Source organism: Oncorhynchus gorbuscha, linkage group LG21, assembly GCF_021184085.1.
Source record: "Oncorhynchus gorbuscha isolate QuinsamMale2020 ecotype Even-year linkage group LG21, OgorEven_v1.0, whole genome shotgun sequence".
Taxonomy (NCBI): Eukaryota; Metazoa; Chordata; class Actinopteri; order Salmoniformes; family Salmonidae; genus Oncorhynchus; species Oncorhynchus gorbuscha.
In genome coordinates, this window is record NC_060193.1 from 7,266,969 (window position 1) to 7,293,415 (window position 26,447).

A 26,447-nucleotide genomic window follows, 5' to 3' on the forward strand; every position below is an offset into this window, starting at 1 on the left:
GAAAATGGTCTAATTCACACACTTATCAAGAGAGAGTGTGCTCCTGGCTATCTGTTTTGTTTTAAATGATACTGCATGGTTTGCTTAATATAATACATTTGAAACGATTTATACTTTTACTTTTGCCACTGAAGTATATTTTATCAATTACATTTACTTTTGATACTTAAGTATATTTAAAACCAAATAATTGTATACTTTTACTCAAAGTATTTTACTGGCTCACTTTCACTTTTACTTGAGTAACTTTCTATTAAGGTATCTTTACTTTTACTCAATTATGAAAATGGGGGACTTTTACCAGCCCTGCCTAATAAGCGCACTTTGTATGAATGCAAACAATAGAAATCCTATTAAATTGTTCTCATTTAAACCCCCATCCAACTAGCGGCGCTGTTTTGCGTTTCCGAGTTTGATACCCGCTAGTAGAACCAAGGAGTTTTCTCTAATTCCTTGACTAGAACACGGAAGTAGATTTGAAGACGACGCTTCTTGTGTGGGGTCAAGACATACTGACTGAGCTGAATAAGTTACTAAACTGAAAATGTCTAAACTACAGTCGTTGTGTGTGTTTTTAAATGAGCGTTTATCGGCGGCTGCTGTAGAGATTTTCGGTGCAGTTGAGAAAACGGTAGTGGAGTACCAGGAGGAGAATGATCGGCTACGGAGACTGCTGCGGATCACACCGGAGATACAACTATGTAGAAGAGGTGAGTATATAGTGGTGAGGAGGAATAGTGTACCGTGTCTGGGAGAGACTTCACCATTAGTTTTATTGATTCAGGTTCACGCAAACGTCGTTTTAAGTAACTATGCTATTTTTCGTCCTCATTGTCGAACTTAATAAAAAATGGACCCTCAGATACAGGTTCAGACCAGTCATGAGGTCAATAAAACACACATATACAGGTCCAGGCCAGTCATGAGGGCTATAAAACACACAGATACAGGTCCAGACCAGTCATGAGGTCAATAAAACACACAGATACAGGTTCAGACCAGTCATGAGGTCAATAAAACACACATATACAGGTCCAGGCCAGTCATGAGGGCTATAAAACACACAGATACAGGTTCAGACCAGTCATGAGGTCTATAAAACACACAGATACAGGTTCAGACCAGTCATGAGGTCTATAAAACACACAGATACAGGTTCAGACCAGTCATGAGGTCTATAAAACACACAGATACAGGTTCAGACCAGTCATGAGGTCTATAAAACACACAGATACAGGTTCAGATCAGTCATGAGGTCTATAAAACACACAGATACTAGTCCAGACCAGTCATGAGGGCTATAAAACACACAGATACAGGTTCAGACCAGTCATGCATTGTTTGCTGTCAATAAACTGGGTTTCATATACAGGTCCAGGCCAGTCATGAGGGCTATAAAACACACATATACAGGTCCAGACCAGTCATGAGGGCTATAAAACACACAGATACAGGTTCAGACCAGTCATGAGGTCAATAAAACACACATATACAGGTTCAGACCAGTCATGAGGTCTATAAAACACACTGATACTGTTTGTGTTTATTGTCATAGTGACAACTGCAAATAATACTTCAATGTACATGTAGGCCTCATGAAAAATAACATAGTAACTCATACTTTTAAATGCAACAACAATCCCTGTTTAGGCTGAGCATATTTTACAGTATGTTATTGTCTCCTTGCTCAAGTGGTTTGCAAGTTGTTACTTCTTTCAATGTTTCTAATGGTTGTGAATTCCTTTCCTTTTCACTGTGATCTCTGTCTGTCCTGTGCAACTATTTGCATTGCATCAGTGGAACAATGTTATCAGAACCGAACAAAAGTGATCACAACAATGCACTTTAATCTCCTCAACCTTCCCCAACATGCATTTTCTATGCCGTAGGCCTGTTTTACATTCAGCAATTAGAGAGAGCAAACCTGCTGCTTTCCCCTAATAGGCTATTAGGCTTACTATTTTTTTTGTTCTTAACGAAATAAATGTCCTACAGCTTTTCCTGGGATTTCACGAGAAGAGGAATGGTCTATTGTGGGGAGGCTTGTGTAGCCTATAGCCAGTTGTGCACAATTTTCATCATAGGTACACTTCAACTAGGACAGACAAAATGAGAAAAAAAATCCAGAAAACCACATTGTAGGATTTTTAATGAATTTATTTGCAAATTATGATGGAAAATTAGTATTTGGTCAAGAACAAAAGTTTCTCAATACTTTGTTATATACCCTTTGTTGGCAATGACAGGGGTCAAACGTTTTCTGTAAGTCTTCACAAGGTTTTCACACACTGTTGCTGGTATTTTGGCCCATTCCTCCATGCAGATGTCCTCTAGAGCAGTGATGTTTTGGGGCTGTTGCTGGGCAACACGGACTTTCAACTCCCTCCAAAGATTTTCTATGGGGTTGAGGTCTGGAGACTGGCTAGGCTACTCCAGGACCTTGAAATGCTTCTTACGAAGCCACTCCTTTGTTGCCCGGGCAGTGTGTTTGGGATCATTGTCATGATGAAAGACCCAGCCACATTTCATCTTCAATGCCCTTGCTAATGGAAGGAGATTTTCACTCAAAATCTCACGATACATGGCCCCATTCATTCTTTCCTTTACACGGACCAGTCGTCCTGGTCCCTTTGCAGAAAAACAGCCCCAAAGCATGATGTTTCCACCCCATGCTTCACAGGAGGTATGGTGTTCTTTGGATGCAACTCAGCATTCTTTGTACTCCAAACACGACGAATTGAGTTTTTACCAAAAAGTTATATTTTGGTTTCATCTGACCATATGACATTCTCCCAATCTTCTTCTGGATCATCCAAATGCTCTCTAGCAAACTTCAGACGGGCCTGGACATGTACTGGCTTAAGCAGGGGGACACGTCTGGCACTGCGGGATTTGAGTACCTGGTGGCGTAGTGTGTTACTGATGGTGGGCTTTGTTACTTTGGTCCCAGCTCTCTGCAGGTCCTTCACTAGGTCCCCCCGTGTGGTTCTGTGATTTTTGCTCACCGTTCTTGTGATCATTTTGACCCCACGGGGTGGGATCTTGCATGGAGCCCCAGATCGAGGGAGATTATCAGTGGTCTTGTATGTCTTCCATTTTCTAATAATTGCTCCCACAGTTGATTTCTTCAAACCAAGGTCTACAATTTAGGTTCTGGTGTCCTTTGACAGCTCTTTGGTCTTGGCCATAGTGGAGTTTGGAGTGTGACTGTTTGAGGTTGTGGACAGGTGTCTTTTATACTGATAACAAGTTCAAACAGGTGCCATTAATACAGGTAACGAGTGGAGGACAGAGGAGCCTCTTAAAGAAGAAGTTACAGGTCTGTGAGAGCCAGAAATCTTGCTTGTAGGTGACCAAATACTTATTTTCCACCATAATTTGCAAATAAATTCATTAAAAATCCTACAATTATTTTTTTTCTAATTTTGTCTGTCATAGTTGAAGTGTACCTATGATGAAAATTACAGGCCTCTCTCATCTTTTTAAGTGGGATAACTCTCACAATTGGTGGCTGACTAAATACTTTTTTGCCCCACTGTGTGTGTGTGTGTGTGTGTGTGTGTGTGTGTGTGTGTGTGTGTGTGTGTGTGTGTGTGTGTGTGTGTGTGTGTGTGTGTGTGTGTGTGTGTGTGTGTGTGTGTGTGTGTGTGTGTGTGTGTGTGTGTGTGTGTGCGTGCGTGCGTGCGTGCGTGCGTGCGTGCGTGCGTGCGTGCGTGTGCGATTGTGCATGTCAAATCTAATTTTATTGGTCACATACACATGGTTAGCAGATGTTAATGTGAGTGTAGCAAAATGCTTGTGCTTCTAGTTCCGACAGTGCAGTAATATCTAACAAGTAATCTAACTATTCCACAAGAACAACCTAATAAACCAATCTAAATGGGTGAATGAGAATATGTACATAAAAATATATGGATGAGCGATGGCCGAGTGACAATAGATGGTATAAAATACAGTATATACATGTGGTATGAGTAATGTAAGATATGTAAATATTATTAAAGTGGCATCATTTAAGGTGACATTGTTTAAAGTGACTAGTGATCCATTTATTAAAGTGATCCATTTATTAAAGTGGCCATGTATACACATCCTAGATTTGAATGAATGAAATATTCTTATTAAATACTTTTTTCTTTACATAGTTGAATGTGCTGACAACAAAATCACACAAATGATCAATGGAAATCAAATTTATCAACCCATGGAGGTCTGGATTTGGAGTCACACTCAAAATTAAAGTGGAAAACCACACTACAGGCTGATCCAACTTTGATGTAATGTCCTTAAAACAAGTCAAAATGAGGCTCAGTAGTGTGTGTGGCCTCCACGTGCCTGTACGACCTCCCTACAACGCCTGGGCATGCTCCTGATGAGGTGGCGGATGGTCTCCTGAGGGATCTCCTCCCAGACCTGGACTAAAGCTTCCGCCAAGTCCTGGACAGTCTGTGGTGCAACGTGGCGTTGGTGGATGGAGCGAGACATGATGTCCCAGATGTGCTCAATTAGATTCAGGTCTGGGGAACGGGCGGCCAGTCCATAGCATCAATGCTCTTGCAGGAACTGCTGACACACTCCAGCCACATGGGGTCTAGCATTGTCTTGCATTAGGAGGAACCCAGGGCCAACCGCACCAGCATATAGTCTCACAAGGGGTCTGAGGTTCTCATCTCGGTACCTAATGGCAGTCAGGCTACCTCTGGCGAGCACATGGAGGGCTGTGTTGCCCCCCAAAGAAATGCCACCCCACACCATGACTGACCCACCGCCAAACCGGTCATGCTGGAGGATGTTGCAGACAGCAGAACGTTCTCCACGGCATCTCCAGACTGTCACGTCTGTCACGTGCTCAGTGTGAACCTGCTTTCATCTGTGAAGAGCACAGGGCGCCAGTGGCAAATTTGCCAATCTTGGTGTTCTCTGGCAAATGCCAAACGTCCTGCACGGTGTTGGGCTGTAAGCACAACCCCCACTTGTGGACGTCGGGCCCTCATACCCCCCTCATGGAGTCTGTTTCTGACCGTTTGAGCAGACACATGCACATTTGTGGCCTGCTGGAGGTCATTTTGCAGGGCTCTGGCAGTGCTCCTCCTTGCACAAAGGCAGAGGTAGCGGTCCTGCTGCTGGGTTGTTGCCCTCCTACGGCCTCTGCCACGTCTCCTGATGTACTGGCCTGTCTCCTGGTAGCGCCTCCATGCTCTGGACTCTACGCTGACAGACGCAAAAACCTTCTTGCCACAGCTCGCATTGATGTGCCATCCTGGATGAGCTGCACTACCTGAGCCACTTAAGTGTGGGTTGTAGACTCCATCTCATGCCACCACGAGTGTGAAAGCACCGCCAGCATTCAAAAGTGACCAAAATATCAGCCAGGAAGCATAGGAACTGAGAAGTGGTCTGTGGTCACCACCTGAAGAACCACTCCTTTATTGGGGGTGTCTTGCTAATTGCCTATATTTTCCACCTGTTGTCTATTCCATTTGCACAACAGCATGTGAAATTTATTGTCAATCAGTGTTGCTTCCTAAGTGGACAGTTTGATTTCACAGAAGTGTGATTGACTTGGAGTTACATTGTGTTGTTTAAGTGTTCCCTTTATTTTTTTGAGCAGTGTATATACAGGGTACCAGTATGACTATATATATACACAGGGTAACCTCTGACCCTCCTCTCCTTCCCTCCAGACTCCCTGCAGCTCTCTGTCTCTGAAGAGGAGGTTCACCCTGAGCAGCAGCACTGTGAGCAGGAGTGGAGCCCCAGTCTGGGGCAGAAGGACCCAGAGACCAAACAGATTAAAGAGGAACAGGAGGAAGTCAGGACCAGTCAGGAGGAAGAGCAGCTTCAAGGGCTCTTTGATACTAAAGCCTCCATATCCACTACTTCCTGTGTGAAAAGTGAATGTGATCTGGAGAACCCATGTCAAGAAGCCGTACTAGCTGAACACCCAACTCTCAGTCCACTGAAAACGTCTAAACTACAGTTGTTGAGTGTGTTGTTAAATGAATGTTTAACGGCATCTGCTGCTGTGGAGATTTTTGGTGCGATTGAGGAAACAGTAGCAGAGTACCAGGAGGAGAATGATCGGCTACGGAGACTGCTGCGGAGGACACCAGAGATACAACTATGTAGAATAGGTTTGTACATAGATCTACTGATAGTTAGCAATAGTTCTAGTAAATGAATAAACTGTTTAGGCTTTCAGTGGTCACCATTTCAACATTTTGTAGAAGTGGTTTTAGCCCCAACATGGCAGTACTTTCCCTTTGCTTGGACAGCAGCTCTACACATTTATGTTTCCATTCTGACTCCAGTGCCACATTGGTGATGTGATTCATTTCTAAACGCCCACTTCTCTTTATATGGTTCCTTTTCGAAACGCCCACTTCTCCTTATATGGTTCCTTTTCGAAACGCCCACTTCTCCTTATATGGTTCCTTTCGAAACCCCCACTTCTCCTTATATGGTTCCTTTCAAAACGCCCACTTCTCCTTATATGGTAACTTTCAAAACGCCCACTTCTCCTGAAGATTACATACAGTAGGTGGCAGCATTGAGACCCTGAGGGAGGACTGCTCTGAGGGAGGACTGCTCTGAGGGAGGACTGCTCTGGGGGAGGACTGCTCTGAGGGAGGACGTCACAGCTGGACACTGCGTGCCCCTTATGGGCATAATGTCTCTAGTCCAGTTTAAGACTCCCAACAGGGTCACCAGGAGGGATCAGCCAATGAGGGAGGACTGCTCTGAGGGAGGACTGCTCTGGGGGAGGACTGCTCTGGGGGAGGACTGCTCTGGGGGAGGACGTCACAGCTGGACACTGCGTGCCCCTTATGGGCATAATGTCTCTGGTCCAGGTTAAGACTCCCAACAGGGTCACCAGGAGGGATCAGCCAATGAAGTTGGACGCCCCTCCCACTTGACGACATGAAAATGGTGGAAGCCCTTAATGGCGCTGCCCAGGGTAATACTGCCTTTTGGTCAGTAGAGGCCTCTGTCATTCTCTAGGTGGTTTCCCTATCCTGACGAGCACTACATTTTCCCTCTTGCTACTTTTGTCCTCCTGATGTCACATACAGTATGTATTCAGCAGTATGTGGACACCCCTTCAAAGTAGTGGATTTGGCTATGTCAGCCACACCTGTTGCTGACAGGTGTATAAAATCGAGCACACCCCCATGCAATCTCCATAGACAAACACTGGCAGGAGAATGGCTTTTTACTGAAGAGCTCATTGACTTTCAACGTGGCACCGTCATAGGATGCGAACTTTCCAAGTCAGTTTGTCAAAATTTCTGCGCTGCTGAAGCTGACCCCCGGTCAACTGTAAGTGCTGTTATTGTGAAGTGAAAAGGTCTAGGAGCAACAACGTCTCAGCCGCGAAGTGGTAGGCCACTCAAGCTCACAGAGCGGGACCACCGAGTGCTGAAGAGCGTTTTGCTTAAAAATGTTATGTCCTCTGTTGCAACACTCACTACCATGGCCGAGCAGCCGCACACAAGCCTAAGCTCACCGTGTGCGATGCAAAGTGTCGGCTGGAGTGGAGTAAAGCTCGCCGCCATTGGACTCTGGAGAAGTGGAAACACGTTCTCTGCCCCAATGCATAATGCCAACGGTAAAGTTTTGGTGGAGGCAGAATAATGGTCTGGGGCTGTTTTTCATGGTTCGGGCCCCTTAGTTCCAGTAAAGGGAATTCTTAACGCTACAGCATACAATGACATTCAAGATCCTAGTCGATCATCAAATATTTCTGTAGAAAAGCCAACAAACGATAAAGGCTTGTGCTACTTTAAAAAAATGTTTTTATTGTGTTGAGCTGTTGCCGGTAGGTGCACTTGATTCAGCAGCCCTACTGAACCACTGTTGCCGGTAGGTGCACTTGATTCAGCAGCCCTACTGTACCACTGTTGCCGGTAGGTGCACTTGATTCAGCAGCTCTACTGAACCACTGTTGCCGGTAGGTGCACTTGATTCAGCAGCTCTACTGAACCACTGTTGCCGGTAGGTGCACTTGATTCTGCAGCCCTACTGTACCACTGTTGCCGGTAGGTGCACTTGATTCAGCAGCCCTACTGAACCACTGTTGCCGGTAGGTGCACTTGATTCAGCAGCCCTACTGTACCACTGTTGCCGGTAGGTGCACTTGATTCAGCAGCCCTACTGTACCACTGTTGCCGGTAGGTGCACTTGATTCAGCAGCCCTACTGTACCACCAGTGCCGGTAGGTGCACTTGATTCAGCAGCCCTACTGTATCACTGTTGCCGGTAGGTGCACTTGATTCAAAAGTCCTGCGCACCGGGTAAGCAAAGTGTTCCCATGAGACAAACTACGCCTACCTGGCGGACCGGCAAATCTGTGACTAAATCAAGTGCACCTACTGCGCTGCCCAATCGGATAGCTTAAATCACCGTGGCGACAGAGCTTCCATGACCCTGGCCACAGCCAAGTTTAAGCTACTAGTTTACGTCAGATTTAATATCTTTTAAAATATGACCACAGAGAGACTGTCAACGAATACAGCAAAGAGTTGCTGTTTTTAATGAGTGAGTTTAAGTTTATATTCAGCACTGTCACTGTTTTTATTCAACACTTTTTTACAAAACAAAAATTATTTTGAACGGGCATCCAAGTCGGAAACTCGGGCATCTTTCCAGAGCTCCGACTTTTCGACCTGAAGATCTGAGGTCGTGATTTGACCTCGTTGACCATCAGATGCAGGTACCATCAGTCCAGTTAAAATTTTAAAAAGCTAATTATTTCAATTCATGCTCCACAGTGCATCACAAGTGCTAAACCGACTGATCTATTTTGAAAGCTCGAGTTTTGAAATATAATATGGTCAGATTAATAATATTGGCAGGTCAATCATATAGCCAATATGCTGTGATAATTTATTAGGCCTAGTGTCCAGACCTCACTCCTACAACTGTTTGTGTGAGGTTCGTGTTTAAAAAAACAAATCTGTGCAGTAGATCTCGGCTTTCTTTTTGACTGCGAAAGTGGTCTTGACTCAGAAAAGGTTGGTGACCACTGTTCTAGATGATTCTGTGCTTCCAGTTTGTGGCAACAGTTTGTGGACGGCCGTTTCGTGCTTCTGCAGGACAATTCCCTAGAGCACAAGTGAGGTCCGTACAGAAATGGTTTGTCAAGATCAGTTTAGAAGAACTTGACTGGCCTGCACAGAGCCCTGACCTCAACCCCATCGAACAACTTTGGGATGAATTGGGACGCCAACTGCGAGCCAGACCTAATTGCCCAACCTCACTAATGCACCTGTGGCTGAGTGGAGGCAAATCCCACCATTGATGTTACAACATCTAGTGGAAAGCCTTCCCAGAAAAGTGGAGGCTGTTACAGCAGCAAAGGGGAGACCAACTACATATTAATGACAAGCAGGTGTCCACATACATTTGGTCATGTAGTGTACTCAGCAGGTGTCCACATACATTTGTTCATGTAGTGTACTCAGCAGGTGTCCACATACATTTGGTCATGTAGTGTACTCAGCTGGTGTCCACATACGTTTGGTCATGTAGTGTACTCAGCAGGTGTCCACATACATTTGTTCATGTAGTGTACTCAGCTGGTGTCCACATACGTTTGGTCATGTAGTGTACTCAGCAGGTGTCCACATACATTTGGTCATGTAGTGTACTCAGCTGGTGTCCACATACATTTGGTCATGTAGTGTACTCAGCAGGTGTCCACATACTATTGGTCATGTAGTGTACTCAGCAGGTGTCCACATACGTTTGGTCATGTAGTGTACTCAGCTGGTGTCCACATACGTTTGGTCATGTAGTGTACTCAGCAGGTGTCCACATACATTTGGTCATGTAGTGTACTCAGCAGGTGTCCACATACTATTGGTCATGTAGTGTACTCAGCAGGTGTCCACATACGTTTGGTCATGTAGTGTACTCAGCAGGTGTCCACATACGTTTGGTCATGTAGTGTACTCAGCTGGTGTCCACATACGTTTGGTCATGTAGTGTACTCAGCAGGTGTCCACATACGTTTGGTCATGTAGTGTACTCAGCAGGTGTCCACATACGTTTGGTCATGTAGTGTACTCAGCTGCTGTTCTGATGGTTTATTGGGATGCAGCTAAATTATAGTTCTAAGAGATCTTTGTCTTGTGAATTTGTCAAGTAGCGTCTGTTGTAAATAATTGTGTTGAGCTTGTTCGCTAGCTCATACGCGTCCGCTAGTGTTAACGTTAGCATTTGCATTAAGAATTAATGGGTATTTAGCATGCTAGCTAACGATGTTAGCCTTGTTAGCATTAGTCATTTTGTGGTGCTGGTTGGCTATTTCAATTGGTGTAAATCGCTCTTGTATATTCTGTTTATGTAATGTAGATATACCTACACTCATTTAGTACATTTACCCACGTTTAGCATGTCTACGAACCAATTAGCCTGTTTGGTTCATTGGATTGTGACTGGACCAATGCCTGTAGTATTGTATAGCAGGTACCTCACCTGTGCATGTACAGTGTTTTTAACGGGGGCATAAAATGTACCAATACTATAATCTACTTTTTATTATGACTTTTCACTGGATAGGATTCTCAGTTATCTGAACCAAGAGTGGTCAGATGTGTGTTTTGAATGTGGACATCTCTTTCCATTAAATCAATCAATCAAATGTATTTATAAAGCCCTTTCTACATCAGAAGATATCACAAAGTGCTTGTACAGAAACCCAGCCTAAAACCCCCAAACAGCAAGCAATGCAGATGTAGAATCACGGTGGCTAGGAAAAACTCCCTAGAAAGGCAGGAACCTAGGAAGAAACCTAGAGAGGAACCAGGCTATGAGGGGAGGCCAGTCCATATGGCTGTTCTTCAATATGTTAAAACATTCATAGATGACCAGCAGGGTCAAATGATAAGCACAGTGGTTGTAGAGGGTGAAACAGGTCACCACAGGAGTAAATGTCAGTTGGCTTTTCATAGCCGAGCATTCAGAGGTCGAGACAGCAGGCGCGGTAGAGAGGAAGAGAGAGGGTCGCAAAAGGTAGCGGGGCAAGGTAACACATCAGGGTTTATAGACACAGACAAAACAACAGAAATTGGATCAGCAGCACGACCAGGTGGACTGTGGACGGGGACAGCCTCATCCCTGTTCCCATCCATTAAACCCCCCTTAACCCGGACATCTCTTACCATTGAACCCTCCTTAACCCGGACATCTCTTCCCATTGAACCCTCCTTAACCCGGACATCTCTTCCCATTGTACCCCCCTTAACCTGGACATCTCTTCCCATTAAACCCCCCTTAACCTGGACATCTCTTCCCATTGTACTCCCCTTAACCCGGACATCCGCCTCATCCCTGTTCTGATCAGACATGCTGTAGTGGATGCTAAGCTTAACCTTAACCTAAGGTTCTTATGCCAATCATGGTCCTTCGATCCTCTACAACATACACTATTTTTCAGTTGTGCAAAGATTGTTAAGGGTTAGACGGTGTCGGTGGAACTTTTGTACTCATTAGCAACAGTGTGTTCAATAGTAGGCATGTTAACCAACCACCTATATGGCTTGTGTGAAGGAAAGCAAATACCTAGCTAGCTGTCTGCACTCAGGCTGTATAGGTCATAGAGATCCATGCTAAGGAAGAACATTGAAATTGAATGTCATAGAGATCTAAATTCTGTTATAAATAACCTCTGCTCCTCCTCTCCTTCCCTCCAGACTCCCTGCAGCTCTCTGTCTCTGAAGAGGAGGTTCCCCCTGAGCAGCAGCACTGTGAGCAGGAGTGGAGCCCCAGTCTGGGGCAGGAGGACCCAGAGACCAAACAGATTAAAGAGGAACAGGAGGAAGTCAGGACCAGTCAGGAGGAAGAGCAGCTTCAAGGTCTAGAGCCTGATATCATGAAGTTCATATTCACTCCTTCCTGTGTGAAAAGTGAATGTGATCTGGAGGACCCACTTCAGTCCTTGACTCTTCCCCAAACCCAGACTGTGGAGAACAAAGAGAGAGACTCTAAACCAGTGGATCTCACACCTTTTGTCACTGTGACCCACATTAAGGGTCTCAACATTCCCTGTGACCCTCCAGATAATCAAAACAATGCCTCCAGCCACAGCTCAGCTGTAAGCAGCGACCCAGTAGGACTTGACAGTAGTCCACCATTGGATCCCAGTCCACCATTGGATCCCAGTCCACCATTGGGGGAACACCACTGCCATGACTGTGGTGAAATGTTTGCTCTGAAATCTGACCTGCAAAAACATGTGACTCTCACCAAGAAGAGACCCAGTGACTGCAGCTTCGGCAATAAACTCTACAACTCCACCTGTAAACTGAAGGCCCATGTCCAACCCTGTATCTGTCCAGTTTGTGGAAAGATAATCAAACACAAAGGAGATCTGTCCAGGCACATGAGTATTCACACAGGAGAGAAACCATTTAGCTGTGGTGACTGTGGGAAAAGCTTCAGTCAGAAGGGAAACCTGAACTTGCACAAACTGACTCACACAGGAGAGAAACCATTTAGCTGTGGTGACTGTGGGAAAAGCTTCAATCAGAAGGGAGACCTAGGGAAACATATACTGACTCACACACAACAGAAAACATTTAGCTGTGGTATCTGTGGGAAAAGCTTCTATCATAAGGGGAACCTTACAGATCATATAAGGACTCACACAGGAGAGAAACCATTTAGCTGTGGTGACTGTGGGAAAAGCTTCAATTTGAAGGGGAACCTAAGGAAGCATAAACTGACTCACACAGGAGAGAAACCATTTAGCTGTGGAGACTGTGAGAAAAGCTTCACTCAAAAGTCTAACCTGCTGACGCATGTGAAAAACATCCACAAAGGAGGAAAACAGGATGAAAATTAGGACAAAGATCTTCTGTCAGAAGATGGGAATTAAAAGGCCGGATGTGGACAACAAAAGCACAGCAACTCTGGATCATTCATGATGTGGGATTCAGATAAATACCTGTGTGGTGAATGTACTTTTGTAAAGCTTTCTATGTAAATAAAGTTTGATTTGATTTCAATGATGATGTAACAATCCAACAGTTCAGAGTTGACTATTTTCAAGTGAGGTGGTCCTCCCCTAATCTTTTGCTTCGGCCTATTTATTTTTATTTTTATTTCACCTTTATTTAACCAGGTAGGCTAGTTGAGAACAAGTTCTCATTTGCAACTGCGACCTGGCCAAGATAAAGCATAGCAGTGTGAACAGACAACACAGAGTTACACATGGAATAAACAATTAACAAGTCAATAACACAGTAGAAAAAATGGGCAGTCTATATACAATGTGTGCAAAAGGCATGAGGAGGTAGGCGAATAATACAGTTTTGCAGATTAACACTGGAGTGATAAATGATCAGATGGTCATGTACAGGTAGAGATATTGGTGTGCAAAAGAGCAGAAAAATAAATAAATAAAAACAGTATAAAAACAGTATGGGAATGAGGTAGGTGAAAATGGGTGGGCTATTTTCCTATAGACTATGTACAGCTGCAGCGATCGGTTAGCTGCTCGGATAGCTGATGTTTGAAGTTGGTGAGGGAGATAAAAGTCTCCAACTTCAGCGCGATTTTTGCAATTCGTTCCAGTCACAGGCAGCAGAGTACTGGAACGAAAGGCGGCCAAATGATGTGTTGGCTTTAGGGATGATCAGTGAGATACACCTGCTGGAGCGCGTGCTACGGATGGGTGTTGCCATCGTGACCAGTGAACTGAGATAAGGCGGAGCTTTACCTAGCATGGACTTGTAGATGACCTGGAGCCAGTGGGTCTGGCGACGAATATGTAGTGAGGGCCAGCCGACTAGAGCATACAAGTCGCAGTGGTGGGTGGTATAAGGTGCTTTAGTGACAAAACGGATGGCACTGTGATAGACTGCATCCAGTTTGCTGAGTAGAGTGTTGGAAGCCATTTTGTAGATGACATCGCCGAAGTCGAGGATCGGTAGGATAGTCAGTTTTACTAGGGTAAGCTTGGCAGCGTGAGTGAAGGAGGCTTTGTTGCGGAATAGAAAGCCGACTCTTGATTTGATTTTCGATTGGAGATGTTTGATGTGGGTCTGGAAGGAGAGTTTGCAGTCTAGCCAGACACCTAGGTACTTATAGATGTCCACATATTCAAGGTCGGAACCATCCAGGGTGGTGATGCTAGTCGGGCATGCGGGTGCAGGCAGCGATCGGTTAAAAAGCATGCATTTGGTTTTACTCGCGTTTAAGAGCAGTTGGAGGCCACGGAAGGAGTGCTGTATGGCATTGAAGCTCGTTTGGAGGTTAGATAGCACAGTGTCCAATGACAGGCCGAAAGTATATAGAATGGTGTCGTCTGCGTAGAGGTGGATCAGGGAATCGCCCGCAGCAAGAGCAACATCATTGATATACACAGAGAAAAGAGTCGGCCCGAGAATTGAACCCTGTGGCACCCCCATAGAGACTGCCAGAGGACCGGACAGCATGCCCTCCGATTTGACACACTGAACTCTGTCTGCAAAGTAATTGGTGAACCAGGCAAGGCAGTCATCCGAAAAACCGAGGCTGTTGAGTCTGCCGATAAGAATATGGTGATTGACAGAGTCGAAAGCCTTGGCGAGGTCGATGAAGACGGCTGCACAGTACTGTCTTTTATCGATGGCGGTTATGATATCGTTTAGTACCTTGAGTGTGGCTGAGGTGCACCCGTGACCGGCTCGAAAAACCAGATTGCACAGCGGAGAAGGTACGGTGGGATTCGAGATGGTCAGTGACCTGTTTGTTGACTTGGCTTTCGAAGACCTTAGATAGGCAGGGCAGGGTGGATATAGGTCTGTAACAGTTTGGGTCCAGGGTGTCTCCCCCTTTGAAGAGGGGGATGACTGCGGCAGCTTTCCAATCCTTGGGGATCTCAGACGATATGAAAGAGAGGTTGAACAGGCTGGTAATAGGGGTTGCGACAATGGCGGCAGATAGTTTCAGAAATAGCGGGTCCAGATTGTCAAGCCCAGCTGATTTGTACGGGTCCAGGTTTTGCAGCTCTTTCAGAACATCTGCTATCTGGATTTGGGTAAAGGAGAACCTGGAGAGGCTTGGGTGAGGAGCTACGGGGGGGGGCGGAGCTGTTGGTCGAGGTTGGAGTAGCCAGGCGGAAGGCATGGCCAGCCGTTGAGAAGTGCTTATTGAAGTTTTCGATAATCATGGATTTATCGGTGGAGACTGTGTTTCCTAGCCTCAGTGCAGTGGGCAGCTGGGAGGAGGTGCTCTTGTTCTCCATGGACTTCACAGTGTCCCAGAACTTTTTGGAGTTGGAGCTACAGGATGCAAACTTCTGCCTGAAGAAGCTGGCCTTAGCTTTCCTGACTGACTGCGTGTATTGGTTCCTGACTTCCCTGAACAGTTGCATATCACGGGGGCTATTCGATGCTATTGCAGTCCGCCACAGGATGTTTTTGTGCTGGTCGAGGGCAGTCAGGTCTGGAGTGAACCAAGGGCTGTATCTGTTCTTGGTTCTGCCTGATTGTTATATCAGCACATTTTGTGAACATGTGGTCATTTAAGATGTGTATACAATTATCTTTGTTTTTGTGGATAAATTTACTCCAGACAGATATCTTTTATGAAGTTTTGCATTTTAGAATGTCTCTAAATGTACTGAGAGAATGGTCTGACTTGATGTTTTCAATATATTAAAACATGTTTACTTTACAGAAAATGTTTTTCTCAACCATTTTCACTAAATACTGCTCATTCATGATATTGATTTAATATTGTATCGAGTAATTATATTCAGTTTACTTCTGAGAAATAATTTATTCCTACAGATTGTCCTATAGTTTGATATGGAATAGATGTGGATCCTAATTTTACTGGACCCCTCTTCCCAACAGCTAAAGGCCCTGAAGCTTCTGCACATGTATGATCTTCTCTACAACTTGCAGAAAACATGCTACTCTGGTGAATGGTGCTCGTTTAAGTTAGATCATAGCTGAATCAATGTCTGCCAGATTGCATAACGATCACAGTATTCGACATAACAGAACCGAATATAATAGCATAGTGTAGCATGCGCCACAAGGCTAAATATGTGCTTTGATTGAAACAAAACACAGGTAGGCTACAGTTTAACACCCTCTGCTCTACAATTCGGGGGCGTTAAACATCTCCAACACAGGAGGCTGCTGTGACTGTACCAGAGCGAATTGAACGATCTGTTTGATACCGTTCTACTAACTTATTCCGGTCCAGCCATTACCACAAGCCCGTCCTCAAATAAGATTGGCTGACTTTCACTTTTAGTTGAGTAACTTTCTATTAAGGTATCTTTTACTTTTACTCAAGTATGAAAATGGGGACTTTTACCAGCCCTGCCTAATAAGCGCACTTTGTATGAATGCAAACAATAGAAATCCTATTAAATTGTTCTCATTTAAACCCCCATCCAACTAGCGGCGCTGTTTTGCGTTTCCGAGTTTGATACCCGCTAGTAGAACCAAGGAGTTTTCTCTAATTCCTTGACTAGAACACGGAAGTAGATTTGAAGACGACGCTTCTTGTGTGGGGTCAAGACATACTGACTGAGCTGAATAAGTTACTAAACTGAAAATGTCTAAACTACAGTCGTTTCGTGTGTTTTTAAATGAGCGTTTATCGGCGGCTGCTGTGGAGATTTTCGGTGCAGTTGAGAAAACGGTAGTGGAGTACCAGGAGGAGAATGATCGGCTACGGAGACTGCTGGGGATCACACCAGAGATACCACTATGTAGAAGAGGTGAGTATATAGTGGTGAGGAGGAATAGTGTACCGTGTCTGGGAGAGACTTCACCATTAGTTTTATTGATTCAGGTTCACGCAAACGTCGTTTTAAGTAACTATGCTATTTTTCGTCCTCATTATCGAACTTAATAAATAATGCACCCTCAATTTAAAAAACGAATTTTACTAGTTATACAATCGTGTAACTAAGAAATTAGCTGGAAAGAAACTAACTATATTTATTATGTTGTAAGGAAACGGTGGCGAAGGTTATTGCAAATTAACGCGAATCCAAATTAAGTTCACACACACGACCATTCATGAGGTCTCTAACAAACAGATAGTGGTCAGACCAGTCATGAGGTCTCTAACAAACAGATAGTGGTTCAGACCAGTCATGAGGTCTTTAAAACACACAGATACTGGTCCAGACCAGTCATGAGGTCTATAAAACACACAGATACAGGTTCAGACCAGTCATGAGGGCTATAAAACACACAGATACTGGTCCAGACCAGTCATGAGGGCTATAAAACACACAGATACAGGTCCAGACCATTCATGAGGTCTCTAACAAACAGATACAGGTTCAGACCAGTCATGAGGTCAATAAAACACACATATACAGGTTCAGACCAGTCATGAGGGCTATAAAACACACAGATACTGTTCCAGACCAGTCATGAGGTCTATAAAACACACAGATACAGGTTCAGACCAGTCATGAGGTCTATAAAACACACAGATACTGTTCCAGACCAGTCATGAGGGCTATAAAACACACAGATACTAGTCCAGACCAGTCATGAGGTCTATAAAACACACAGATACTGTTCCAGACCAGTCATGAGGGCTATAAAACACACAGATACAGGTTCAGACCAGTCATGAGGTCTATAAAACACACAGATACTGTTCCAGACCAGTCATGAGGTCTATAAAACACACTGATACTGGTCCAGACCATTCATGAGGTCTCTAACAAACAGATACAGGTTCAGACCAGTCATGAGGGCTATAAAACACACAGATACTGGTCCAGACCAGTCATGAGGGCTATAAAACACACAGATACAGGTCCAGACCATTCATGAGGTCTCTAACAAACAGATACAGGTTCAGACCAGTCATGAGGTCAATAAAACACACTGATACTGTTCCAGACCAGTCATGAGGTCTATAAAACACACAGATACAGGTCCAGACCAGTCATGAGGTCTATAAAACACACAGATACTGTTCCAGACCAGTCATGAGGGCTATAAAACACACAGATACTAGTCCAGACCAGTCATGAGGTCTATAAAACACACAGATACTGTTCCAGACCAGTCATGAGGGCTATAAAACACACAGATACAGGTTCAGACCAGTCATGAGGTCTATAAAACACACAGATACTGTTCCAGACCAGTCATGAGGTCTATAAAACACACTGATACTGGTCCAGACCATTCATGAGGTCTCTAACAAACAGATACAGGTTCAGACCAGTCATGAGGGCTATAAAACACACAGATACTGGTCCAGACCAGTCATGAGGGCTATAAAACACACAGATACAGGTCCAGACCATTCATGAGGTCTCTAACAAACAGATACAGGTTCAGACCAGTCATGAGGTCAATAAAACACACTGATACTGTTCCAGACCAGTCATGAGGTCTATAAAACACACAGATACAGGTCCAGACCAGTCATGAGGTCTATAAAACACACAGATACAGGTTCAGACCAGTCATGAGGGCTATAAAACACAGATACTATTTGTTTATTGTCATAGTGACAAAAAAAACTCATGTTTGAGTTCCTTGCTCAGAACATGAGAACATATGGAAGCTGGTGGTTCCTTTTAACATGAGTCTTCAATATTCCCAGGTAAGAAGTTTTAGGGTGTAGTTATAGGAATTATAGGACTATTTCTCTCGGTGTTAGCAGATGTTATTGGTCACACAATCGTGGTTAGCAGATGTTATTGCGGGTGTAACGAAATGCTTATGCTTCTAGCGCTGACAGTGCAGTAATATCTAACAAATTACACATCATATACCTAATACACACACATCTAAGTAGGAATGAATTAAGACTATATACAGATGGACAAACGATTTCAGAGCGGAATGGACGAAGATACAGTAGAATAGTATAGAATACATATGAGATGAGTAATGCAAGATATGTAAACATTATTAAGTAAATGAGATACCGTAGAATAGTATAGAAAACATATGAGATGAGAAAGCAAGATATGTAAACATTATTAAGTAAATGAGATACCGTAGAATAGTATAGAAAACAGCCTCTAATGTGCTAGTGATGGCCGTTTAAACAGTCTGATGGCCTTGAGATAGAAGCTGTTTTTCAGTCTCTCGGTCCCAGCTTTGATGCACCTGTACTGACCTCGCCTTCTGGATGATAGCGGGGTGAACAGGCAGTGGCTCGGGTGGTTGTTGTCCTTGATGATCTTTTTGGCCTTCCTGTGACATCGGGTGCTGTAGGTGTCATGGAGGGCAGATAGTTTGCACCCGGTAATGTGTTGGGCAGAAAGCACCACCCTCTGGAGAGTCTTGCGGTTGCAGGCGGTGCAGCTGCCATACCAGGCGGTGATACAGCCCGACAGAATGCTTCAATTGTGCACCTGAGATTGAAGAGGTGCTATTGCGCCTTCTTCACCACCCTGTCTGTGTGGGTGGACCAATTCAGTTTGTCAGTGATGTGTTCGCCAAGGAACTTGAAGCTACTGTGGTCCCGTCGATGTAGATAGGGCGGTGCTCCCTCTGCTGTTTCCTAATACTGGATTAAATAGTGATGTAATAATAACTGCGTACTGTACCTCTCTCCACTGATCTCCATGGTGACCTGCTCAAAGGGTTCCAGGACTCTGCACACCTCCTCCACCACCTCCCATTCTTCTTGGGTCAGAGCATCAACAGGTGCATTGACAGGTGCATTGACAACAGCCAGGGTAGAGATGATGGCATCCTTTGACTCAAGAAACCTCTTCAACATATAAATGTTGAATTCCACCTTGTATTGCAGTCCTGTTTAGGCCTCAGCTCAGGCGTCCCCATCTGGCGTTGTGTGGACTTTAGTTTTTCAGGATCGACTGTGCTCCTGTGGGTGTATTCCACAGCTGCTTTCACTTTGTCCACAGTGGGCTTCATCTCTTTCAGAACATCTCTTACAACGAGGTTGATTGTGTGGGCAAGACATGGATGATGGGTCCATTTTTAACATTTTCATGGCTTTGGTTATGTTAGCTGCATTGTCGCTAACACAACAGACCACTTTTCCATCTACTTGCCATTCTCTGGCCACTCTCAACAGTTCCTCTGCCAAGTTCTCTGAGGTGTATCTGTCACTGAACTCAAAGCATTCTAGAAGACAGCTAGACATTGAGGTTGTGTGTAGAACTGGCTTTATGAGATTTTGTTTTAGCTAATTCTACGCTGTGCTCTAACATTGTCTACATTTATTCAAATGCATCCAAATGCTGTTGTGCTTCCTACTCATTTTCCATCTGTTGTTTTCCCAGCTGTCCTTCCTCTCTCTCCTCGACTGCTAAGTGTGTGACTGTGGGTGAGTTGGCTCCGCCCTCCCTCACGCATCTTTGGTTCATTGGTTGACACTGCGTGTCTGATTGACAGGAACAACAAGTGAGGCTGTTAGTCTGAGCAGACAGTCAGAACGAATGTGCGTGCACACATCATTTGTTAATTCTATGAATTTAAATCTTTTGATTATTCATATCTTTATTTTATTTTTTATAAATAGATTAGGCTCTTCTGATATTGCTTGCCGGCTCCCGACGTTAACCGACAAGAGCCGGGCTCCCGACGTTAACCGACAAGAGCCGGGCCCCCGACGTTAACCGACAAGAGCCGGGCCCCCGACGTTAACCGACAAGAGCTGGGCCCCCGACGTTAACCGACAAGAGCCGGGCCCCCGACGTTAACCGACAAGAGCCGGGCCCCCGACGTTAACCGACAAGAGCCGGGCCCCCGACGTTAACCGACAAGAGCCGGGCCCCCGACGTTAACCGACAAGAGCCGGGCCCCCGACGTTAACCGACAAGAGCCGGGCCCCCGACGTTAACCGACAAGAGCCGGGCCCCCGACGTTAACCGACAAGAGCCGGGCCCCCGACGTTAACCGACAAGAGCCGGGCCCCCGACGTTAACCGACAAGAGCCGGCTCCCAAGGTTATTTAATTATTATATTTTTTTTAACCTTTATTTAACTAGGTAAGTCAGTTAAGAACAAATTCTTATTTTCAATGACGGCCTAGGAACAGTGGGTTAACTGCCTGTTCAGGGGCAGAACCACAGATGTCAGGGGTTTGAACTTGCAACCTTCCGGTTACTAGTCCAACGCTCTAACCACTAGGCTACCTACCCTGCCGCCCCAAGAGCTTAGAACCGACTCGTTGGCGAACGACCCATCACTATTAGATAGAACGTTGCGCCCCACCCGCCTCTGTAGCTCAGTTGGTAGAGCATGGCGCTTGTAACGCCAGGGCAGTGGGTTCGATTCCCGGGATCACCCATACGTAGAATGTATGCACACATGACTGTAAGTCGCTTTGGATAAAAGCGTCTGCTAAATGGCATATATTATATTATATATTATTTGGGGAAAGCAACCCGTGGTTACCCCGTTGTCTCACAATACATTTTAAAAAACGTTTTCAAACACAATTTTCTTGTCTGCTTGTTTAAGTCAATTACAAAATTACATTTTAAGAGAAATATGTCTAATCATGTCTAAAAATTATAATTTTCAGTATTGCTCCAGAGCGTTCTCACTACTTAGAAAAGCGAAATATTGTAGGGCTTCCCTCATGCCCCTTTTTCATGATGGGGCTAGCAGCAGAGTGGGTGCTAGCTAGCAACCGACCGGAACATTTAGACGGCCAAGACCAACAACACAAACAAACAGACGACTGTATACAGCTACAAACAGTGAATGGAGTTACAAATGGTCTAAACTAAACAAGTTAAATGTGTTAAAACTGTGATGAAATGTTTTCCACATGCATAGCGAGCTTATGTGTAGCCTACTTGTGTAACCTACTTGTGTAGCCTACTTGTGTAGCCTACTTGTGTAGCCTACTTGTGTAACCTACTTGTGTAGCCTACTTGTGTAGCCTACTTGTGTAGCCTACTTGTGTAACCTACTTGTGTAGCCTACTTGTGTAGCCTACTTGTGTAATCTACTTGTGTAGCCTACTTGTGTAACCTACTTATGTAGCCTACTTGTGTAACCTACTTGTGTAGCCTACTTGTGTAGCCTACTTGTGTAACCTCTCTCATGCAGAATAGCCTGAAGCCACAGTGCTTTTCTCACAGGCTATATTTACATGCGCGGTAGCATTAGGTTGAGATTTTTTACCTGGTTATATGTACTGGACATTAAACAACACAGCAGCCTTTCGCCATGTTTTGTTTCTGTATTACAAAAAATCAAGTTTGCGCCGGGGGTCAATTGGAAATAATGTTTGTTTTCCCCAATTAGCGGCTGTGCTCGCTGGGGGAATTCCTTTATTATTTATTACTTGAACGCAGAATTTCAGAAAAATTGGTCACAGAACTTGTGCAATTCAATTGGCTACAATGTGAAATCATAGCAGTCACAAAACCCTGTTTTGTGCGGCTACATTGCGCAACTGGTCACCTGATGCCCCCAGAGAGATTCTCTCGTAAAATACAGAGGTAGCCATTACTCCAATCGGTCCTACTGAAAAACCAATTGTCCCGATGGATATATTATTGTGTTGCTGCCTTGCTACGTTGTTTCTTTAGGTCTTTATGTGGGGTTGTATTTTCTCTCTTGTTGTGATGTGTGTTTTGTCCTATATTTATATTTAATTATTATTTAAATGTATTTTTAATCCCAGCTCCCGTCCCCACAGGAGGCCTTTTTTCCTTTTGGTAGGCCCGTCATTGTAAATACGAATTTGTACTGACTTGCCTAGTTAAATAAAATAAAATACAGGCAGGTGCTGTAGCTCCGGAACAATGGGATATTATCCACCGTAATGCAGAGCCATGCCACAATCATTTTACCATTATATAACTGGTTATTCAAGTCACAAACAGCCTGGACACAGCAGGTTATAAACCCACGATATAACACACGTTATTAAACCAATGCAGTGCCAATAGGAAGTGTGACTCGCAACGATGAACAAAATGGCTTCTTCTCTTCATATTATCAGGAAGTTATTGAAAAATAATTATAATCTTTCAATCGTTGATTTTAAATTCGAATTGACCCCCAACAATGATGTCTAAAGGCTGTATAGGTAACCTCTGTATCAAGGCTGTATAGCAGGGTAACCTCTGTATCCAGGCTGTATAGGTAACCTCTGTATCCAGGCTGTATAGGTAACCTCTGTAACCAGGCTGTATAGGTAACCTCTGTATCCAGGCTGTATAGGTAACCTCTGTATCCAGGCTGTATAGGTAACCTCTGTATCCAGGCTGTATAGGTAACCTCTGTATCCAGGCTGTATAGGTAACCTCTGTATCCAGGCTGTATAGGTAACCTCTGTATCCAGGCTGTATAGGTAACCTCTGTATCCAGGCTGTATAGGTAACCTCTGTATCCAGGCTGTATAGGTAACCTCTGTATCCAGGCTGTATAGGTAACCTCTGTATCCAGGCTGTATAGGTAACCTCTGTATCCAGGCTGTATAGGTAATCTCTGTATCCAGGCTGTATAGGTAACCTCTGTATCCAGGCTGTATAGGTAATCTCTGTATCCAGGCTGTATAGGTAACCTCTATATCCAGGCTGTATAGGTAACCTCTGTATCCAGGCTGTATAGGTAACCTCTGTATCCAGGCTGTATAGGTAACCTCTGTATCCAGGCTGTATAGGTAACCTCTGTATCCAGGCTGTATAGGTAATCTCTGTATCCAGGCTGTATAGCAGGGTAACCTCTGTATCCAAGCTGTATAGCAGGGTAACCTCTGTATCCAGGCTGTATAGCAGGGTAACCTCTGTATCCAGGCTGTATAGGTAACCTCTGTATCCAGGCTGTATAGGTAATCTCTGTATCCAGGCTGTATAGCAGGGTAATCTCTGTATCCAGGCTGTATAGCAGGGTAACCTCTGTATCCAAGCTGTATAGCAGGGTAACCTCTGTATCCAGGCTGTATAGGTAACCTCTGTATCCAGGCTGTATAGGTAACCTCTGTATCCAGGCTGTATAGCAGGGTAACCTCTGTATCCAGGCTGTATAGCTGGGTAACCTCTGTATCCAGGCTGTATAGCTGGGTAACCTCTGTATCCAGGCTGTATAGCAGGGTAACCTCTGTATCCAGGCTGTATAGCAGGGTAACCTCTGTATCCAGGCTGTATAGCAGGGTAACCTCTGTATCCAGGCTGTATAGGTAATCTCTGTATCCAGGCTGTATAGGTAACCTCTGTATCCAGGCTGTATAGGTAACCTCTGCTCCTCCTCTCCTTCCCTCCAGAATCCCTGCAGCTCTCTGTCTCTGAAGAGGAGGTTCCCCCTGAGCAGCAGCACTGTGAGCAGGAGTGGAGCCCCAGTCTGGAGCAGGAGGACCCAGAGACCACACAGATTAAAGAGGAAGACGAGGATCTCAGGACCAGTCAGGAGGAAGAGCAGCTTCAAGGGCTCTTTGATACCAAAGACTCCATATTCACTCCTTCCTGTGTGAAAAGTGAATGTGATCAGGAGGACCCACTTCAGTCCTTGACTCTTCCCCAAACCCAGACTGTGGAAAACAGAGAGAGAGACTCTAAACCAGTGGATATCAAACCTTTTCTCACTGTGACCCACATTAAGGGTCTCAACATTCCCTGTGACCCTCCAGGTAATCAAAACAATGCCTTCAGCCACAGTTCAGCTGTAAGCAGAAACCCAGTAGGACTTGACAGCAGCCCACCATTGGATCTGAACACACCAATGGGGGAACTCTGCACCTGCCCCTTTTGTGGCAAGACCTTCAAACAAAAAGGACACCTGTCCATGCACATGAGGATTCACACAGGAGAGAAGCCATTTAGCTGTGGTGACTGCGGGAAGAGCTTTATTCAGAAGGGGGACCTAAGGAGACATATCCTGACTCACACAGGAGAGAAACCATTCAGCTGTAATTTTTGCTGTAAAAGCTTCAGTCAAAAGGGGGACCTAAGGAGACATATCCTGACTCACACAGGAGAGAAACCACATGGCTGCTCCGTCTGTGGTAGAACGTTCATTCGTAAGGCTCATCTGCTGAAGCATCTGGATAACGTCCACAAAGAAAGAAAACTGGATGGAAACTAATTAGGACAAAGATCTATTGTCAGACGATGGGAATAACAGGCAGGATGTGGTTAACACTCTTAGGAAAGCCAATCAATACTCTGGATCATTTCAGGGTTTCAGATAAATAGATGCGTGATCAAGTTATGTTTTTCAACATTCTATGTAAATAAAGTTTGATTTGATTCGAATGATGATGTAATGATTGAACATTGCACAGTATTGTAGGATGCTCGCCGGTCTGCTGTTCAGTCTGATGATGTTTTCACGTTATTAGAAACAGGAATTCGTGGTTCTTTGATTTAAGAATGTCTCCCAGGTGTTGAGAGAATGGTCTGACTGATGTTATTTAGACATCCCACTGTTGGCATCCCACTACTGGCATCCCACTGTTGGCATCCTACTACTGGCATCCCACTACTGGCATCCCACTGTTGGCATCCTACTACTGGCATCCCACTACTGGCATCCCACTACTGGCATCCCACTGTTGGCATCTCACTACTGGCATCCTACTACTGGCATCCCACTACTGGCATCCTACTGTTGGCATCCCACTGTTGGCATCCCACTGTTTGCATCCCACTACTGGCATCCCACTACTGGCATCCCACTACTGGCATCCTACTGTTGGCATCCCACTACTGGCATCCTACTGTTGGCATCCCACTACTGGCATCCCACTACTGGCATCCTACTACTGGCATCCCACTGTTGGCATCCTACTACTGGCTTGCCTCTGAAGCTAAGTAGGGTTTGTCCTGGATGGGAGACCAGGTGCTGCAGGAAGTGATGATGGAGGGCCAGTAGGATGCACCCTTTCCTCTGGTCTAAAAAATTATCCCAATCCCCCAGGACACTGCCCTGTGTAGGGTGCTGTCTTTCGGATGGGAAGTTAAACGGGTGTCCTGACTCTCTGTGGTCACTAAAAGATCCCATGGGACTTATCGTAAGAGTAGGGGGGTTAACCCCTGGTGTCCTGGCTAAAATCCCAATCTGGCCCTCAAACCATCACTGTCACCTAATAATCCCCAGTTTACAATTGGCTCATTCCTCCCCCTCCTCTCCCCTGTAACTATTCCCCAGGTCGTTGCTGTAAATGAGAACGTGTTCTCAGTCAACTTACCTGGTAAAATAACAGATAAATAAAGAATGTCTCAAAACAAAGTTATTGTCTGTCAGTTTGTTTGTGCTCTGCTTTGGAGAAAAGCATGGCTGGAAGAGGAATTATTGTGAACCTGCCTTCTATATTTAGCCACAAAGAGGAATTTATTGTGAACCTGCCTTCCATATTTAGACATAGAGAGGAATTTATTGTGAACCTGCCTTCCATATTTAGACATAGAGAGGAATTTATTGTGAACCTGCCTTCCATATTTAGACATAGAGAGGAATTTATTGTGAACCTGCCTTCCATATTTAGCCACAGGGAGGAATTTAGTGTGAACCTGCCTTCCATAT

The 26,447-nt window shown here is 44.8% G+C and overlaps 2 protein-coding genes across 4 annotated transcripts in view; both read left to right on the top strand.

Annotated features, from left to right (window-relative positions):
- The first annotated feature begins 397 nt into the window (after positions 1-397).
- Positions 398-25,924, top strand: LOC124008262 (gastrula zinc finger protein 5-1-like). Of its 3 annotated transcripts, none has more exons than XM_046319412.1 (3): positions 403-710; positions 5,685-6,134; positions 24,190-25,924. In XM_046319412.1, the coding sequence occupies exons 1-3, from the start codon at positions 545-547 to the stop codon at positions 25,005-25,007; spliced, it is 1,434 nt and encodes a 477-aa protein (XP_046175368.1). In that variant the 5' UTR covers positions 403-544; the 3' UTR covers positions 25,008-25,924. The 3 variants fall into 3 exon arrangements, with proteins under 3 accessions (XP_046175369.1, XP_046175368.1, XP_046175367.1); XM_046319411.1 differs by lacking the exon at positions 24,190-25,924 and adding an exon at positions 11,697-13,026 and having other exon boundaries at positions 404-710; XM_046319413.1 differs by lacking the exons at positions 5,685-6,134; positions 24,190-25,924 and adding an exon at positions 11,697-13,026 and having other exon boundaries at positions 398-710.
- The window catches only part of LOC124008261 (gastrula zinc finger protein XlCGF57.1-like), a 28,879-nt gene continuing 18,864 nt past the window's right edge, over positions 16,433-26,447 (top strand). The window contains exon 1 of the mRNA XM_046319410.1: positions 16,433-16,726. Within this exon, the coding sequence (XP_046175366.1) occupies positions 16,561-16,726 (166 nt within the window). The 5' untranslated portion in view covers positions 16,433-16,560. The remainder of the gene's footprint in view (positions 16,727-26,447) is intronic.

Coding starts and splice junctions, on each gene's coding strand:
- LOC124008262 (XM_046319411.1), top strand. CDS start 545: ATGTCTAAACTACAGTCGTTGTGTGTGTTTTTAAATGAGCGTTTATCG. Junction 711..5,684: donor GATACAACTATGTAGAAGAG/GTGAGTATATAG, acceptor CCTTCCCTCCAG/ACTCCCTGCAGCTCTCTGTC. Junction 6,135..11,696: donor GATACAACTATGTAGAATAG/GTTTGTACATAG, acceptor CCTTCCCTCCAG/ACTCCCTGCAGCTCTCTGTC.